Below are 13,174 nucleotides of genomic sequence, written 5' to 3' on the forward strand. Positions count from 1 at the left end.
ACTGCCTCCAGGTGTCTCTTTCTCAAACTTCATTTTCACTTCTTCCCAATCTTCTAATATCTTTTTGAACTTGATCCCTCCAAACTACCATAGTAAAACAAATAGATAAAGTAGCAATCACTGAGATCATCACTCTTTATGAGAGGCTTGCACTGTGCTCTCTGCAAATGAGAGTTTATTTAGATAGAATTTCTATAGTACGTTTAGTATTCTAAGTTCATGACAATTTTGGGTGGGTGACCCAATATACCTGTTAAAATAATCTCAGGCTGATACATTTAATACCGTACCTAAAACTTACCAACCCAGAAGATATGTATAACTGGAACATAACCTAAAAAACCCATATTGGTTCACAGTTTAGGCATGGTGTGTCCTCCGCTTTATAACCCAGCTGACTTCTACCTTGACAAGCTTAATGCTAGTCCTGAAGTTACCAAAGATTTGAGCCAAAGGTTTAGTGCATCGAGCCTTCATGAAGAACTAGTAAAGGAATTGGAGGTCATCAGAGCAAGTTCTAACAAAACTCTATCTATTTTTGGAGTAAGTATTCATAATTAATGTTTTAACAAAGTATGTTTGGGTGGATAGGAAATTAAAAATAACAAAATACAATCCCTAATACAATTAGTTTCCACTATAAACCTATTCCTTTTTGGCATATGGTTTTGGTATTTATATGTTGACTGATTTAGCATCTTATGGCAGTTATTATCTGAAGCCAGTTTTGGTGTATTTAGGGTATCAAATAACAGCAAATAGTTTGCTGCTATCAGCTACATATCACCAAGGCTACACTAAAAAAAACAGGCCGTAATGCTCGTCAAGCATGACGTCATGATAGAAGACGGCAATGACGTAGGTATTTATTTATTTATTTTCCAAGGAAAGATTCAAACAAGCAGCTGATCACAAACGACAAACATTACGTCATTGCCGTCTTCTATCGTGACGTCATGCTTGACGAGCATTACGGCCTGTTTTTTTAGTGTGGCCTTGATATCACACTCTTCTTTTAACGTTAATGGTATATCCTCTTGCTTGTAGTAGTTTTTCTTTTTTAGTTTCAAACGTCAGTGACATTTTATAATAAAGAACAATAATCCTTTTTTGAAACACTAAGGTTTTTTGGTCGAGTAATACAGTAGGTAAATATATGCCGATGCTTGATGTGAAATATTTGCGTGCATGCCTTCAATTTGAGACCTCAATCATGAAAATTAGTCAGGTAGAAGAGCCAAACGAACTCGGAAAAGAAAATACTAATTTAACTCCCATAAGAAATGTATGTGGAGCAAATTTTGTTTATGTATAAGCCGAGTGGGATTATAGATAAATATATGCCTATGCTTGATGTAAAATCTGTGCGTGCATATCTTCAATTTGCTACCTCAATCATGAAAATCGGTCGGGTTTGTTAATATATAAGATACTATACACCCTGTCAGCAAATTCTGTAGATACCATAAATATCAAACTATACTCCGTTCAAACAGCCGTGGCACCTGAGGGATTAGGAGGCCCCAAGGGTTTCCATGGGGTCTCCTAATCCGTCAGGTGCCACGGCTGTTTGAATGGAGTATACACTCAAACCTTGCAAGCTCGGCTATTATGACGAGATGTCTACTAGCCTGTATGATCAATGGAGTTACTTCGCAAAAGCTTGAAAATGGTGAAAGAAAAACTTGAAAAGCTTGAACTGGATTGAATTGTAATTTTAACCAATGCTGGGATATTAATGCATTCATCGATAAAAGAATATTACAGAGATTATTATGTCACAATTGGTAATTATTAGCATTCATTGGGTACGGTAACAAATAGAGGAACATTTTTGAACCAGACTTGTTTCCAATGGTTTAGAGGTTTAGATTTTTAGTCATTGGGGCTGTAAGTACCTAATATTTTCTAAATTTTTGACAGTGTAAGTAACTTAAACAAAAATTTCTGTTGTTTCAGATGGATGAGCAATTTTTAAAATTCTATTCAGTGTAAGTACTTAAAAAAAAAAAATTTAAGTGGTTTCATGCATACCGTTTTTATTTAAGGACAGATACTAAACGAGGACATAGAGATTCTAGAATTTTTAAGCCATTGATACTTGAGATCCTGTATAGCTTTTTCAGATCCTATCAGTTTCATTATTTTGTGGACCAGGATTGATGATTTGGTTGTATGGACTTTTTTAGAACACAAATACTATTATGTTCTTAACTTTTTTTACAACAAGTATAGTTTTTAAGAGTTTACAAGTTAATTTTGTAATTGTTGTATTTTATACACATTACTGTATTAATTTTAGAGACTGATATATAAATAGTAAATTTATCAAAACAATGTTTTTATTTAATACAAATCATCATATACAGATAGTTTGAAAGATAGTTTTAACACTTGGTTTTGTTAGTCAGCAGCCAAAACAGATAACACAATTCCAATGGTTGTTGTGGAGGTCAACGCTTGGAATGATTCGCAATCGACAACAGCTCTTGCTCAGGTTTATATTGTATATGGTGAGTGATTTACTGAATTATATACCATAAATGAACTTCTCTGTGTCCCTATGTATAGCTTGATTTCTATAAATTGAGATACCAGAACTGAAACCAAGTTGGAAATACGATCCCTCCTAAAATTTTTAGCTGAAAAAGTCACTCAAAGAGCTGCTACTATATAAGTTCAATTTTCTTTGCTAGTTTTACACACAATAATGGTTGACGGGGTTATAACAGACTCAAAAGCTATAGTAAACTGCTCTATCAGTTTGTTATAATTACAAAAGTTGGCAATAAAGGAAGAAAACGATGCCCTACCTCTGCCGTTTTGTGTAAACGCAAGGGTCTGGGCCAACCATGTTTCCGAAGGCTACACTTGATGTAGAATCAAAGGGTTTCAATATTTTTAATATCGTACCATAAAGCCTGAAAATCTTCTTTGGATGTAGACAAAAAACGGCAACTTTTAACTGCTTTAACTCATTATAAAATTGTTACTTTAAAATTAAAACCAGAGACGCATATAGATTGTTCTTTGTTCTGTTAAACCCCACTCATTGTTTCTTACTATGTATGGGTAGTTAACAAAGGCAGTTGCCGTGAACGTCTGCAAGCGCTTCTCGTGGCGCTGTTCAATGGCGCATTATGGCTACTGAAGCCCGAGCTGAGATTTCCGAGTAGATGTCCTGCAGACCCTTAACACTCTATAAAGTATCTGTTAATGGCTCAGTAGACCAACGTTTCCTTGTATTCAAACAATTGGAATGGAATGTCTACTTTACATGTATAGAGCCAACGCCAATATCAAGTACAGTATTATCACGTTTCTCTATTGTGACTACTCCTGTCAATTCCAATTGAGGAGTCCAAATTGTTTTAGTTAGAGAATGAAGAAAACAAATATCCCCAATTCTCATATAGCCAAATTTTTGCAAGCAACTTAATTTTAGCAAGATTTTAACATTGTAATATTTGGCTCGTGTTGACAGATGGTTGGCTTGCTGGTTTGTTTGCCTTACATGAGTGTTCAGCTGGATCAAGCAGGTATCCAGAGCTTGCAGGGGTTTCACTATTCCATCATAACAGAGACCATCTTCTGCCAGACCTACTCCATCCTGCACTGCTTCCCGTCAGAAATAGCCGTCATGTTGAGGGAGATCAACAATGGAGTCTACCAACCAGGGCCGTACTACCTCTCCAAAGCTGTGGTTGTGGTTGGTTTATGGTTTTATATACTTTCTTTTCAAATATTGGTAGTGTTTGACCATACTACTATCCCTAGGGAGCGAATACCAGCATTGTGTTTATAGTTTTCATGTAAATTCTTGAACCAAGAGAGGATAACTATTTTTTGTATATCAAGTTGACATTGTTGGTATAAGTATGCGATGAACAGTGAGCAAACATAAAATTGAAATAAATGCAGATATTTTCTTAAAAAATCATGTGGTGACACTTCATGCTTAGAAACGTAAACTATCCAACATGATTATGCAATAATTCGAAATGGAAAGACCCAACAGCTGATCCAATGTTGGACACATGTTTCAGCTCCCCAGAGTTATCCTGGAGACGTTCATGTTCTGCCTGATAGCCTTCATGACAGTCGGGGTGGAGGGGGGCTCCTTAGGTTTTCTGCTGTTCTGTTCCCCCACCATAGCAAGCGCTATCACATCCACTGCATATGGTAAGTATGAATATTTATTTATCATATGGAACTAGTTACCAACTAATAATATCTATCTGATAAAACCTATGGCTAAATTAAATGGTTTGGATGAATAAAAAAATTGATAAAATACCGTCATAGATAAAACATACTCCCTTAGTAGATTTCTCATTCTAATGGAACAGCTGAAGACAGTTTTATTGTTAGTTCTGTACGGTTTATGTAGAGGTCGTGTTTTTTTACAATTTGTTTCCCGTTAATACAGTCATTTAAAACCTCGTTTAGCCAAATAATACGATCTAATCATAAACAATAAATTGTCCCCCTAGTTATTTAACTAAACAGTAAAGCACAAATAAAGAAATTAACCCTAAAATAATAGAAACAAAATTTCGTCGACTCTAGCGCCCAGTGTGGCGTACATGAACTAGACATGAAAAACGAGCTTCAAAATTTACAATGGGATGAGAAGTCTACTTGTGTTGGTTAGTCTATGATACCGTTTACACTAATTTTGCCTTTGTAGGTAGTGAGGACATTTTCTAACTTAACTCTAGTGTGCAGAGACTGTTGGTAAACATCAATATCTACACATAGTGACTATACAGCCAGTGACATCATAAGCCCTCTGACACACTGAACTGCATTTTTATTTGATCTGTTCAAATTACACAGAAAATATTCAAAATGAATTCGCTTGTGAATAATTGCCAATAAGGCTCTTAATTTAGTTTGATTTTATTGCACGGGTATAGGCGAATTCCCTAACATTGACATTTATTTTCCAGGATGTTGTATGTCTGCATTGTTTGAGAATGTCTCATCTGCATCTCTACTCACAGTTCCGTTTGACATCATCTCAATATCTTTCTCTGGAATATTTTTGCATATTAGGTAAGTTTGATAATTGCTGTACTAGATTTTTAAACCAAACCTTAATCTTGCTCTAGCTATGTTACTCTAGAAAAAGAGAACATTTTCTGAACAATCAAAGTGAGGTAGTAAATTGTCACATAAGGTACCATGGTTTGTCCACTAATTAAAATAGGGAATTTGATAAGCAAAATTGATTATCAAACAAAGAATACTGTTGTGACCAGCAGTTTCAACTTTATCAGCCTCTTTTTAGGCAATTAAGCGTAAGCGTACTTGTTCAGTACAGCTCGTGACATCTAAGCTGGCACTTGGCCGATCGCTACTAGTACCTATTTCAAAAACATTATGTCCCATTATGCGGGTTGCATAAACTGTCCTCGCGACCCATATGAAGGCACTCAAGTACATAATACAAGGGGAGTCAACCCCGTGAGGAAGCGGAAATGTATCCAGTCCGGTCTTTTCCCTACCTCCACCCTCCTCCCGTCTACACTGCCCACGGTAGGCAAAGTGCCAGCTTAGATGTCACGAGCTGTAAACAGGTGAAACAGTTTTATCCTGGAGTAAATTATGTTGAACATAATGTGCAATGATAGTGTTATCTTACAATTGATCTTATATACTGTATACTAGCAGAGTACCCGTCCTTCGTACGGGGTTGGAATATAAGTATAAAATGCTTATTGCAGTTATACTCAAGCTTTGCGTTTGCAATAAGGGAAGACACAGTTTGATAAAATTTGCTTTTTTAAATTTACAGTATTCTATAGTATTACACATCTACCATAGCCATAATGTTCTACCACTTCACCTAAACAATAGAGAGAAAAAAAATTATCAACAATTCGCAAAATATCACAAATTACTCATGAAATGAAAAACATAAACATAACTGTAAACAATCCTACTTTGACAGTTCTCATTGCAAATCACAGTTTTTTGTTGCTGCTTAGTTCAAATTAGCTGTTTTCATAAATGCAAAAAATATATAGTGCTGCGCCCTGTTGGTAAATCTTATAACTTTTTAATGCTTTTTCCTTATCATAGAACCAACTTTTTTAGTTGAAACAGCTGACTAAATTCTTTAATTCCCTTTAAATATGAATACCCATAAGGTTAACATGGGTAATTACAGAGCCACTGGAGCGGAGCCCGAAAGGATTTTTGAGTTAAGAATATGCCTATATGTTAATCGGGAATGTAAGCTATCATCATGCCAAATTTCAGCCCAATCCGTCCAGTGGTTTATGCGTGATTAAACTTCAAACACACAAACAAACAAACACACAAACTTTCACATTTTATAATATTAGTAAGATAAGATTAGTAAGATAAGATCACATTTATAATACTAGTAAGATAAATATAATTATTTTTCTTCAGCACCGTGCCAATTTACTTGAAATGGGTCAAGTACATATCAAGATTCTACTATGGAATCGAAGCATTATCCATCTTACAATGGAGGTTCATAGATGATATCCGTAAGTTGAATTTCCAGATAATATTATGTTTCTACATTTTTTTAAAGGTTATTAAATTCATGCTTAGCACAATTTTACAGTGTCTTGAAATCAGTACTGCAAGATAGTTCTTGATTCCTTTAATTTATCAATTACAAAGTTCACAGCTGAAATTGAAAGTTCGATTTGGAGTTTATGTTTACAACACCTAACAACAAAGATCACATTTGTTTGTTATAATTTTGGTCCTAGGTGCAAACTAAACTATACAAGTTGTTCATGATTTTGTTCATTTTGATGTCATGACAAATTACCAATTTTAAAATTCATTAACTGCTATCATTGAAAATTTTTAGAAGTAGTTAACATCTGTATACTTAATACAATAAGCAATTTTTCCACTGTAACATCCCTTTTGTAGCCGTTCTACTTAACCGATTTATACAATCGAGGTTTCATTTTAAAGCTTATGATTCAATGGAGGGACGATGGTAACTAAAAAGGTAATTTCTTTTAGGGGGTTTCCCCCTAGCATTTGATTTCTTTCACTTTCAAAGATTCAGTAATGCTAACCAACTTTTATTTGTTTAGAAATATGAACTGTAATCTTACAGCTGATCCTTCAGTTGAATTTTTAACCGTAGTCATAACAAAAGACAAGACAGTTTGTGAAAATTAATTTTTAATAGCCTAGTATTTAGAAGTACAAATTTAATTTATTGTAAATTTGTAGTTTTACCCACCTAATAATTGTCTTATACAAACATAATCTTTGTAAGGTAAAAAGGTATTCCATTATTAGTTTTGCCTCGGAAATCAGTTTTGAACCTCATTAAAATGCTCAATTTGCACACGAGTCCCCTCGTATAATTTACAAAGAGTGGATTAAACAACTGTCTATGCTAAGTTTCAACCTGGTTGAATAAAAGTAAAGAATTAAGACAAAAAATACTGGGAAAAGCAATATAGCAACCGTAGTGTTAATAACATACTAAAAGCTAGAATAAATTTATTATCATGTTTGCATGTGATTTAGCCCCAAAAACAATTAATGAAAAGTGAAATATAATATTAGTAGGGTTTTCTGAAACACCCTACATTGCATTGTATTATAATATAGTTATTTGATAAACAAAATATTTCCAGCTTGCTCGGAGACACCAGGCATTCCATGTATATCCACTGGGGAAGGAGTCCTAACCAAGTACGGTTTCCACGAATACAACCTATCAATTGACTTTGTAGGTTTGTTTATAACCTTCGTGATCCTTCATCTAGTTGGCTTCTATGCCATCAAACGAAGAAGTAAACAACAGAGTGTATATTAGAAGTGACTGCATTCCGTCAACATCATTCTTTCCCATGTAGCAAAATCCCTCATAAACGTTTTGTAAATATTTTTACTGAATCGTATAGTATTAGGTTGGACATAGAAAGTATTGGTACGTACCACTTTATGTTTACAGACAATGACAAATTTTAAAATACCATATGTTGTGACTTGTGTATACAGACACATTAAATGTTGAGACTTTTATGCAATAAACACAAACAATAAACGAGATAACAAATGTATTAACCAACAAAACTCAGTTGGTGAAGTCGAGTTTGATCGAAGAAACGAGTTAATTTTTCATGCTCTTCCGTAATTTATCAAAAAAGAATGAGGTTAAAAATAGGTTGATTATATATTTTTTTAGCTACCTATTCTAGGTTCTAGTTGTAATTAACAAATTGAGCCTGATTTTAGGACTTTACTCCAATTTAATAAACACAATTTTTAATTATTGCACGTGAAAATAGTAAACTGGTAGGCCTAATTTATTATTTTTATCTACAATGTGTGCTGATTTTTTTCTTTTCTTCAACCTAATACAACACTCTTGAGTATTGTTTTTATATTCAAAAATATACTAATACATCCCACTGATGAGTATTTATCAATTTATATACAATGCTATGACTTTTAAAACAATAAATTGAGTTTAAGTTAAAGAAATATAGTCTAGGAGGATAAATTTAAGCGGTGTCCGTTCCTCTCTAATTCTATTTGTCATGAAAGATATCTCTATAACCCTTGTTACATTAGTCAAACGTAAGTTTATACGTTGTTTTGTAAATAAATAAAGTTTATATAGCTACCTAAGTTTTTATTTCTTACCGAATATTGTTGATTTGAAACATTTACAATCTCTCGGCTGAAACTTTTTTCAACTTTTACAATTGTGCTTCAACTATGTTCCTGACAATGAACAAAATTTTTGAAACTCAAAAATAGTAGTTTTCATCACTAGGAGCGAAAGTGGCTCTTTTTAATACGCAATCATGTTTTACGATTAAGTACCAAAATAGTAGTTTTCGTTATTAGTCCCTAAAGTAGGCTTCTTTGGGACGATATTGTGTTTAACTCACTAAATTTGATTAAGTCACTAGAAAGCATTTTAGGACGACTTACAAACAATAATTGTTATTACGTTGTCACATATTTTAGTAGAAAATACAAAATCTAGCCAAAACCGTTAGATTAAAAAGGGACGTTTACTTTAGAACAGCTGATTTGTTTTTGAGGTAAGCTTTGACATAACCATATGATTTGAGTCCGTAAAATTTTACGGACTAGTCCGCAAAATCTATCTTTAGGGACTCAAAACGATCCGTAAGACAGTTGTTTTTGAGACGGTGTAATGAAAAGACTCTTTCAATCTGTTTGATGAACAACTATTTTCATTATACTGTGGAAATAAACAACTAATCGTTACAAAATTAGAACACATAATTTGATGTTGTACAATAACGTCCTCAATGTTTACAATATTTTCTGTTGTTTACAAACATAACTTTAAATATCATGTGATATAATGCACTGATAACATTTTGAGGTTAGCGAACAGAAAAATGTACCATATTTATTTTTTCTCTGTCCTATTTGAAGTTACCCAAAAATTATGATTTTGCTGACTATTTAGAGAACTAAAATGGCTGCTTTCCGAACAGTATGATGAAATTATTTTTTAAATAGACATGTGAATAAGTACTGAGAATATCAATAAATACTTCAGAACTATACCCAACCCATCTAGGGACGGGATCAGATATCGCCATTTCCTATTTGAAAAAGGTTATTTGAGTGAGCCAGCCAGAGTGCTAGAGTCTAAATTCAATTTTCTACCTAATTTGTTGTTAATGATATAGTTGACGTGATATAAAAGATGCTATAGCTTAAAATAAGTCATCCTATTGGATTTGCTAATGCTTTATTAAAAAGTTTTCTCGTCCGAAAGAAATCTGTTACATTAACCATCATAATCTGTCAGTGGTTCACTTCAACTACGTCTATTGGATTTAAAAACTGGCGACAATTTTAAAATGGGGATAGAAAGTTCTATCAATTCTATTGATATTCAAAGGTTAACTAAAAAAAAGTAATATCGTAGTAAGGTAATGCTAGGAATACATGTGGCCTACTAATGATGGCAAAACTTTTATAATATAACATTATTGAAGCTCGACACAAAATAAAACTTCTTAATTTAATAACAAAAATACCTTTTTACACACTTTTTGAAAAAATTAAGTCATTTCATTTTGCTGACGAGACATTAAGGCTTCTTCAGCATTGCTGGGATATGTTTGTTGAGTTGTTTGTAAGTTAAAACTATTGAATTTTAAAGCCCAAAAAAGCTGAAAGAGGCAAAGGAAAACAAATCCATTGGTAAGAAAACAGGTGTATTTTGTATAATTTATTTATCTTACAAAATAACAATGTATTCTCCCAGGACATTTACTGTAATATCACAGAAACTGCACAGCGTATCTTTCTTAGAGAAAAATATTCATGCGGCTGTACTTTTAATATATAGCATGGTCTACACAATTGTAAAATGTGATATACTTAAATTGTTAGAAAATTACTTATATATATAGATATATATATATATACTGTGGCTATCTATAAATAAGCACATTTAACATTTGCTGCGAGATTCTACAACATCCGTTTCAAGCGTTTCTAAAAGGCAATCAGTTTCAAAGTGCATCGAGCGAGTAGCCCAGTTATGTAAGCTACAGCTAACTATACTGAAAACATTATTGTTACGATAGTTACTTCAGACTTAAGACAGTAAACTTAACTATCGAATCATACAAAATAACAATATTGTCTAGTTTAATATTCGAACAACAATAGCATAAGTGAATAATAGTTACTACACACTGGCTTTTTGGAATATGCATTTCCCAAGGCTTGATCCATCGATCACAGTTTTATAAGTCCAAATACACAACACACATTTGATATAGTGAACAGTTACAATATATACAGATTATAAAAATTAATAACCCACAAGACTTTCCAACTCAGGCCAACTTGGAATTTGAATTACCTTTTACCGTTTTAAGAATTTAAACATAGACCACAAGAGCCTAGGTATTTAGGATATTTGCTAGGGTAGCAGGCTTACCGGAAATTACCCGAATAAGAATGAATTCAATCTGGCACAAGAAACACATACTATACACAAAACATTAGTCGAAGAGATGTATCGAATCGATCCTATTGAGTAGCAACAACTTTCCAGATTGTTTGCTCAACAAACAAAAAAACATTGCTCTCTGTGGGTTTGTTTAGTTAAATTTCAGGAAATGTTTCTACAATGATACTAAGATATATATATTTTTTGCGGTTTCCCACTTGGAAAAATCCAGTTTTCGACCTACAGCCCTAGAAAGTGTGTTATCGTCAATACCTTTTTGTAGCTGCAGTTAACAAAACAGCTGATACAGGTTATTTTATCGTCATCTTTTGAATTGACGTGCAAACAAAAATAACTGAATTGGTTAGTTTTAACTAAAGGTTTTAATGAAAAATGTTGTATTTCCACCTCATTAACTAAATTTCAAGGAGAACACCATCATAATTCTATTGCAAAACCTGGACATTACTGAAGATATCTGCAACGGAACTCGATCAATCGCAAAGGAACTATGCATCGACATTATTAAGGCCAAAATAATCACTGGAGAGCTTTCTGGGAGATTTGTCCACATTCCACGAATCACCTTAGATTCAAGTCCCATTTTTGAAATACAATGCAGCGTCATCAGTTTCCCTTCAAGGATTCGCAATGGCCATATACATGAACCAAGTACATAAACTGTAATTCGTCAGTGTAATCCTACTTGCCAGGGTTTTCATGCATGGTATGCTTTACGTAGCCGACTTTTGGGGTAAGAATAAAAACGGCTTAAAAATGGTCTTACCACCAACAAATCCTTCTCACACTTGCAACGTACGGAAAGAAGTTATAAACAATCATTCAAATGCTCCTCCAGTCCCATAATACGACAAACCGATCAATATGCAAGTTGAAACATAAAAAAAAATGTGGATTGCAATGTATTTATAAAGTAGTATTATGTTTTTTTATTTGAATAATCTAATATGTGTTCACATTGATTACATAGTAGACTATTTTTAATTAAGCTAATTAACTTATCTAATAAATGTTTAATTTGATCTGAGCTTCAAGAGGGGCTATAGGATCAATACATCCCTTCAACTCATGTTTTATGTAGGTTATGAGTGTCTTGTGCCAGATTTGACTCCTTCCCATTCAGATAATTTCAGATGGGCCTGCTATCCTCACAAAAATTCTTTTTACGGTTTTAGTTTAAGTTTTCTATTTTTATCAAGTAATAATAGTCTATTTCTAACTATTTAAAAAAAAATTCATTTCAAGTTACACAAAGACTCACAGTTTAAAAACACTTATTAATCAACTCTTAATGTAGTCACACCGTTAATCGGCTTTCATGGATTTGACGTTTAAAACTCTCTAGAGTTTTAACATAATACTAACAGCATTTAAAAAATTTTAAAATGTATTTTTAATAATCAATCTAATCATATTCAGTCTGTTCAATTGATAAAATTCAATATATTTTCATCTTATAATATGTTGTAAGATTGTAAAATCAAATTTCAAAGAGCTAACAGACGGGCATTCAAGTTTCACACAAAACTTTTAACAGACTTGTGTAGTATACTGAATTTATAAAATAAAATTAGAAAACATCTTTCTTACCTACAGTTTTATTCTCAACATAGAATCATAAGCTAATTCCGTTTAAAAATGTATACTTGAATTTAAAATCACCTCCAAAAAAAAGGCCATTAAATTTCCATAAACGCTCCGTTTTAGCAAGCTAATGGAACACATCAAACTAACAAAGCACCTCACAATCTTTAAGAAGAAGGCTCATGTTGAATCATTTTGGAAAATGCTCAAGAAGTATTGGAAAAGCAAATCAATTCGTAAAAAACTGTTGGAGTATAAAATAGCGTTCGACGTTGGTAACCTTTACGACGAGGTGAGAATTCTCCTAGAGGAACGGGTTGCTGGAGTGGTGAGCCGAAACTTGAGGGTTCGGCATAACCTACAACAAGAGGCAACACATGTTAAACATGACCGTTTTATAAAAGCGAAATAGTTTATGTTGCCTTCTGTCATAGGATACGAGGTTAGGAAAACTCTATTCTTGTTGATCTGGTCGATCCGTTTTTGCATGTCCCTCGTAGTTACTGGCATTTATCTTCCAAATTGAGTAGATCCGTTGACTAAAATGGTTAATTGAGCCACCAACTGTGCTGATGTCAATTGCTCATTCTTTTC

The 13,174-nt window shown here is 33.3% G+C and overlaps 2 protein-coding genes across 4 annotated transcripts in view; one reads left to right on the plus strand and one right to left on the minus strand.

Annotated features, from left to right (window-relative positions):
- Positions 1–8,660, plus strand: part of LOC129001701 (protein scarlet-like) — a 33,718-nt gene extending 25,058 nt beyond the window's left edge. Inside the window, exons 9-16 of the mRNA XM_054429094.1 lie at positions 360–543; positions 1,960–1,991; positions 2,408–2,513; positions 3,485–3,709; positions 4,047–4,182; positions 4,953–5,058; positions 6,424–6,524; positions 7,650–8,660. Coding sequence (XP_054285069.1) covers positions 360–543; positions 1,960–1,991; positions 2,408–2,513; positions 3,485–3,709; positions 4,047–4,182; positions 4,953–5,058; positions 6,424–6,524; positions 7,650–7,831 — 1,072 coding nt within the window. The 3' untranslated portion in view covers positions 7,832–8,660. The remainder of the gene's footprint in view (positions 1–359; positions 544–1,959; positions 1,992–2,407; positions 2,514–3,484; positions 3,710–4,046; positions 4,183–4,952; positions 5,059–6,423; positions 6,525–7,649) is intronic.
- Positions 8,661–10,176: 1,516 nt separating this feature from the next.
- Positions 10,177–13,174, minus strand: part of LOC128999834 (arf-GAP domain and FG repeat-containing protein 1) — a 42,926-nt gene continuing 39,928 nt past the window's right edge. Inside the window, exon 11 of one of the 3 annotated variants that reach the window (XM_054426538.1) lies at positions 10,177–12,938. In XM_054426538.1, the coding sequence (XP_054282513.1) occupies positions 12,885–12,938 (54 nt within the window). In that variant the 3' untranslated portion in view covers positions 10,177–12,884. The remainder of the gene's footprint in view (positions 12,939–13,174) is intronic. The other 2 variants (XM_054426536.1, XM_054426537.1) reach the window with 2 other exon arrangements.

The sequence above is a fragment of the Macrosteles quadrilineatus genome, unplaced genomic scaffold, assembly GCF_028750875.1.
Source record: "Macrosteles quadrilineatus isolate MER2022 unplaced genomic scaffold, UCM_ALF_1.0 Scaffold_8__2_contigs__length_117827958, whole genome shotgun sequence".
Classification (NCBI taxonomy): Eukaryota; Metazoa; Arthropoda; class Insecta; order Hemiptera; family Cicadellidae; genus Macrosteles; species Macrosteles quadrilineatus.